General features: G+C 41.4%; 1 protein-coding gene across 1 annotated transcript; it reads left to right on the plus strand.

Moving 5' to 3' along the window:
• The first annotated feature begins 941 nt into the window (after nt 1-941).
• On the plus strand, nt 942-3,114 carry LOC121486178 (ras-related protein Rab-2B). Its single transcript, XM_041746965.1, has one exon. It carries the CDS (start codon nt 950-952, stop codon nt 1,598-1,600), a length of 651 nt encoding a protein of 216 aa, XP_041602899.1. The 5' UTR covers nt 942-949; the 3' UTR covers nt 1,601-3,114.
• Nucleotides 3,115-6,253: the final 3,139 nt, after the last annotated feature.

Consider the following 6,253-nt stretch of genomic DNA (forward strand, 5'->3'; position numbering starts at 1 on the left):
TTCTTTACTCTGCTGCCCTCATTCCTATCCATCCTATTCACAAGACTGAGTTGTTTTAACTCAGTCTAACTCTGAAACAGTAAAGCTCTACAGGCTTTGAAATAATGCTTGGGAAAAAAATGAAATAATGCTTGGGTTTTGGAATACATTATCTCAGGTGTCTATATCCTTTTCTCTAAAGGGTTGTTGTGAAGACTTAAAAGAGGTATTCATCAAGAGAAGTCTGAGGAATTGCATTTTTTAAAGGATTTTATTTATTTATTTGACACACAGAGAGAACACAAGTGAGGAAGCTGCAGGCAGAAGGAGAGGGAGAAGCAGACTCCCCACTGAGCAGGGAGCCTGATGTGGGGCCCAATCCCAGGGCCCTGGGATCACTACCTGAGCTGAAGGCAGACGCTCAACCAGCTGAGCCACCCAGGCTCCTCTGAGGAAATGCATTTTATGGTTCACGATATACTGGTACAATGGTTTGCCATCTAAAAGAATGAGAGGGCAGCCCGGTTGGCTCAACGGTTTAGCGCCACCTTCAGCCCAGGATGTGATCCTGGAGACCTGGGATCAAGTCCTGCATCGGGCTCCCTGCATGGAACCTGCTTCTCCCTCTGCCTGTGTCTCTGCCTCTCTCTCTGTGTCTCCCATGAATAAATAAATAATCTTAAAAAAAAAAAAAAAGAATGAGAGAAGTCCATATGCCTTTATAGAAAGAGCTGCAAGATATGGTAAATAATGAAACAAGATACAGAAGAGCACAAAAAGAATGCTTTGATTTGTGTAAGAAAAAAGGTGGGGATATATATAACATATATAATAATATATATATATAATAATTATATATATCCCATCTCTCTATTGATAAACACTGTATAGCTATAGACACATAAAAAGATGTAAATATATGTATGTATGTATGTATATTATAAGGATTATATCGGGAGGAAACGGGACCATGACTTATGCTTATCTGTTCAAGTACATCATCATCGGGGACACAGGCGTGGGCAAGTCATGTCTCCTCCTGCAGTTCACGGACAAGCGGTTCCAGCCGGTGCACGACCTCACCATAGGTGTGGAATTTGGGGCCCGTATGGTCAACATTGATGGAAAACAAATCAAACTGCAAATCTGGGACACGGCTGGGCAAGAATCCTTCCGTTCTATCACCCGTTCCTACTACAGGGGAGCAGCTGGAGCACTGCTAGTATATGACATCACAAGGCGTGAAACCTTCAACCACCTGACCTCCTGGTTAGAGGATGCCCGGCAACACTCCAGCTCTAACATGGTTATCATGCTGATTGGGAATAAGAGTGACTTAGAATCCCGTAGGGATGTGAAGAGAGAAGAAGGAGAGGCCTTTGCCCGGGAGCATGGACTTATCTTCATGGAAACTTCAGCCAAAACAGCCTGCAATGTTGAAGAGGCCTTCATTAACACAGCCAAAGAAATATATAGGAAGATCCAGCAGGGTTTATTTGATGTCCACAATGAGGCGAATGGCATCAAGATTGGTCCTCAGCAGTGTATTTCAACATCAGTAGGACCCAGCGCCTCCCAGCGGAGCTCTAATGAAATAGGGTCCAATTCTGGCTGCTGCTGAATATCTGGCCTGGACTCTTTTTTTCCTTCCTGGAACAACTTCAGATCAATAGGTTTAAAGAAAGAGGTCTTAACTTGCTTTGGCTGAGAAAAGCCTCTTTTCACGGTGTGATGTTTTGCCTTTCCACATAAAGACCAGGGAAGAATTTGGGCCCTACTGACCTGTCCTCCTTCAGGGACGTGAGCATTCCCTATAGATTAGGGCTCTTCTCATCCTCCTATTTTAATTTCTAGAATGTTAGGATCAAACTTGATTGTCATGGTAGCTCAAAAATAAATTCTTTTATAAGCATATACAATTCGCCCCCCACTAAGAATTGGTAATGAGGGCCTAGGACATTCTACTTGAGCACTTGATTTTACTGGGATCTGGCTGGCCTTTGGGATGGTGGATCCTGAATCTAGGAGTTTCATGGATTGTTTTCACTTGCCACTTTGCAAGTGTTCTTGCAGAAGGCAGTTTCTTCTCTTAAACTGCTCAAGGATGCTAAATACTTCTCTACCATCCCATTGCTAGTTTCTCTGTCTCCGAGTAACTAAAACTTTTGAGAGCAGTGGAGTTACTCCTGGACATGTGCCACTTACCATCATTACTTAAAAAAAAACCTCTTTCCCTGTTTGCTTTAGTCACCAGACCTAACACTGCAGTGTCTTTCACCAAATTAACCCCCTACTGTTTCACCATACTTCTCAACGAGACCTATTTAGACTTTCTACTTTAATCAAGCTAATCTGCTTCCTGGACATATTTACTTACACTTCTATGCTTTTGCACATGCCCTACTCTCTGCTAACATTATACTCAGTCCCCAAGTTTTTCCTTCAGAAAGCCTTCTTTGACCTATGGACTTCTAGATAAGTATTGACCCAGTGCCCCTTAGGCTTTCATATGTTGTTTATTCAGATGTATATTTATTTATATTTATGTTACTTTGTAAATTTGTTTTGTGTGTGGAATCTGTTTCCCATATAGGTTGTAAGCTCCTTGAGAGCAGGAACCATGTTATCCCTTTACTTTTGTAAACCACTCCCTCCATTGTTCTTCACTGCGCCTAGTGCTACTCCTTATGGGATCATTGGACTTGACTGACATAAAGACTTGGAACAGGTTTATTGTAGACTGCAAACAAAAGGCCTTAGAGTCATCTCTTTCTAACTCTGTGTCTCTTCCATCTGCTTACCCTGGATTCCCTATTGCTCTTCCTCTGTCACCCCTCTCCCTTCCCTGGCTCTTCGCCTCCATTCTGTGCAGCATACGGTAAGGCTGTCAGCTTCCACGCAAATAAGTGGGTACCTCTCCAACCATTTTGCTTTTCAACGGCATATAATACTATCCTAAGCAAATTTGCCTTTGCTTAACTCATCAGGCAGCCTTCTGGGTCAGTTTTTTGTATCTTTTGCCTTGATGTCCTGTTCTCTTCCACAGCATTGAGGTCTCATGAATTTTTCTAATTTTTCGTTGTTGATGAATTGTTTCACTATTAAATATATGCATGTATCCAAAAAAAAAAAAAAGGATTATATCAATAAGGATCTATCAGATACCTAGCTATCTATATATCCTTACTGATATAACCCATCTACGCATATACATATATATATCTGTATCCTTTTATGTATCTTAGCTATATATTCCGAGAAACATGTGGAATATTAACACTGTAAACCAGTAATTGTGTTTGCCTCTGGGGAGAGAAGCTGAGGAACTGGGAATCAAGGGTGGGAAAGAGATTTCTTTTTTCTTTGTATATTCTTCTGTACCATTTACATTTTATAATGTACATTTATTAATGTAATTACATTTTGTAATCATGTACATGTATTATTTTAAGAGAAAGATTGTCCATGTGAAAGGGCTTGGCACACAATAATATTTTGCTTTGAAAATATTTGTGGGTGTACCATGAATCTTGTTCAAGACCTCCATTTACCTAGGAGATCCTGAGTGTGTTTTTAATTTTTCTTTAAAAAATAAAGCTGCATCAAATGTGGCATGTGGCATCATATTAAGTTGTGACAACACTGGATGGATTGCGGATACATGGATGCTCATTAGAATCATCATCTATTTAAAATATTTTATTTATTTGTTTATTCATGAGAGACGCAGAGAAAGAGGCAGAGACATAAGCAGAAGGAGAGAAAAGCAGGCTCCCCGTGGGGAGCCTGATGCGGGACTCGATCCCAGGATCCTGGGATCATGACTTGAGCCAAAGGCAGATGCTCAACCACTGAGCCACCAGGTGCGCCTAGAATAGTCTTTATTCTAATCTCTGGGCTTGAAATTTTTATAATAAAAAATAAAATTTAAGAAGCCTGCTGAGTAGTAACTGGAGGGGGATACATGAGCAGAACATGGAAGTGGGGGGAATCTGGTCATGTCCTGTTTTTGATGTAAGTGCTGGTTACAGAAGTGGACTCACTTTTATGAAAATTCATCAGGTTGTACCAGCTTTATTATTATTATTTTTTATTTTTTATTTTATTTTTTTTTAATTTTTTTTTTAATTTATTTATGATAGTCACACAGAGAGAGAGAGAGAGAGAGAGAGGCAGAGACATAGACAGAGAGAGAAGCAGGCTCCATGCACCGGGAGCCTGATGTGGGATTTGATCCCAGGTCTACAGGATCGCACCCTGGGCCAAAGGCAGGCGCTAAACCGCTGCGCCACTCAGGGATCCCTATTATTATTTTTTTTTAAATTTTATTTACTTATGATAGTCATACAGAGAGAGAGAAGCAGAGACATAGGCAGAGGGAGAAGCAGGCTCCATGCACCAGGAGCCGATGTGGGATTTGATCCCGATGTGGGATTTGATCCCGGGATCCTGGGCCAAAGGCAGGCGCCAAACCGCTGTGCCACCCAGGGATCCCTTCATCAGGTTGTATACTTATGACCTATCATTTGTCTGAACCTATGTCCCATTTCAATAAAAAGTTCACTAAAAAAGCCAGCTCCCTGTAAAGTTTAAATTTTTCATGACTTAGTAAAGAACTGGTTGAAAATAGAGTTCAGTATGATTTTTTTTTTTGCAACTTCTCAGGATCCTGGGAGTAACAAGAAGCCACTCTAAAATCACTGACTTCCGGGGATCCCTGGGTGGCACAGCGGTTTGGCGCCTGCCTTTGGCCCAGGGCGCGATCCTGGAGACCCGGGATCGAAGCCCATGGAGCCTGCTTCTCCCTCTGCCTGTGTCTCTGCCTCTCTCTCTCTCTCTCTCTGTGACTATCATAAATAAATAAAGATAAAAAAAATGAAAAAAAAATAAAATAAAATCACTGACTTCCCTTTAGCGTGAATTTGTATTTCTTCATCTTCAGTGACAATGATTTTTATGTCATTCAACCTCCTTTCCCCTTTACCTTGGGTTCCCTTGGCAATTTCTGTGCATTCCTTTTCTATTTGGGGAGGTGAAGAGGTTGGTGTCAGAATCAAGTGGATCTGTGGGGAGAGAGGGAAGAAGGGAGGAAAGGAGAGAGGAAAAAAAGAGACAGAGAGAGGGGGAAAGGAAGAACAGGGGTGACAATCCAAGACATGTGGAGAGGCCCTGACACATTCTAACCCCAATATACCAGCCACTGACTGTGCTCTGGGCTTTCCTGTCTCCAGGATTTTCACACTATTTTTCTACCCAAAATAGTCTCCTTCTTTCCCTTCAGTCTGCTAATTCTTTTCTTTTCTTTCAGGATAACACTGTCTCCAACTAAATGCAGGCCCAGAGATGCAGCAAATACTGAATGAATGGAACTACATTTAAAAATGTAAAGCAGTCCCTGTGCTGATGGTTTCTTCAACCCACCTGGATTTAAATCCACAGGCCTATAAGGACCTGCATGACCTAGTATTGTCTACTTCTATACTATTAATGCCTGCTCACTTCACTGATAGCACACTGGTATTCTCTTTATCTTTTTAAAAATATTTTATTTATTTATTCATGAGAGACACACACACACAGAGGCAGAGACACAGGCAGAGGGAGAAGCAGGCTCCATGCAGGGAACCTGATGTGGGACTTGATCCCAGGTCTCCAGGATCATGTCCTGGGCTGAAGGCAGCAATAAACCCCTGAGCCGCCCGGGCTGCCCTGGCATTCTCTTTATTCTGCCCTGGCATCTCTTTATCTCTCTTTATTCTCTTTATTCAAGTTCATTTCTGCCTCAGGGCCTTTGCACTTGCTGTTTCCCTTTTCCTAGAAGAAGAGTTGGGAGTGCTCTTTCCCTAGAAGACTATCTGCATGGCTCCCTTCTTTCTGTTATTTGGATCTCAATTCAAATGTCACTTCTTCAGAGGCTCTGTCCTTCCTATCCAAAATAATCTTTCCATCTAACCAGTTACTTTAATATCTTTATGGAGCTTATTACTATCTGAAATTATCTGTTTGTTAATTTATGCCACTCCAACATAATATGAGTTCCTTGTGAAGTCAGGGACCATTTCTATCTTATTCACTAATGTATCCAGCGCCTCGGACCCTGCTCAGTAAATAAGTATTTGTGGAGTAATGAGTGAATACTAGCTAATTATTTGTTATATGCTTATTATGTACAAGGCACTGTCCTAAATGCTTCACGTATATTAAGTCATTTAATTCTTACATCCTATGAAGTAGGTGCTATTATTGTCATTTTACAGGTGGGGAGAATGAAGCA

Source organism: Vulpes lagopus, chromosome 3 (assembly GCF_018345385.1).
Source record: "Vulpes lagopus strain Blue_001 chromosome 3, ASM1834538v1, whole genome shotgun sequence".
Lineage (NCBI taxonomy): Eukaryota > Metazoa > Chordata > Mammalia > Carnivora > Canidae > Vulpes > Vulpes lagopus.

Bases quoted from the DNA above. Each gene is read 5' to 3' on its own strand.
- LOC121486178 (XM_041746965.1), top strand. From the start codon at position 950: ATGACTTATGCTTATCTGTTCAAGTACATCATCATCGGGGACACAGGC.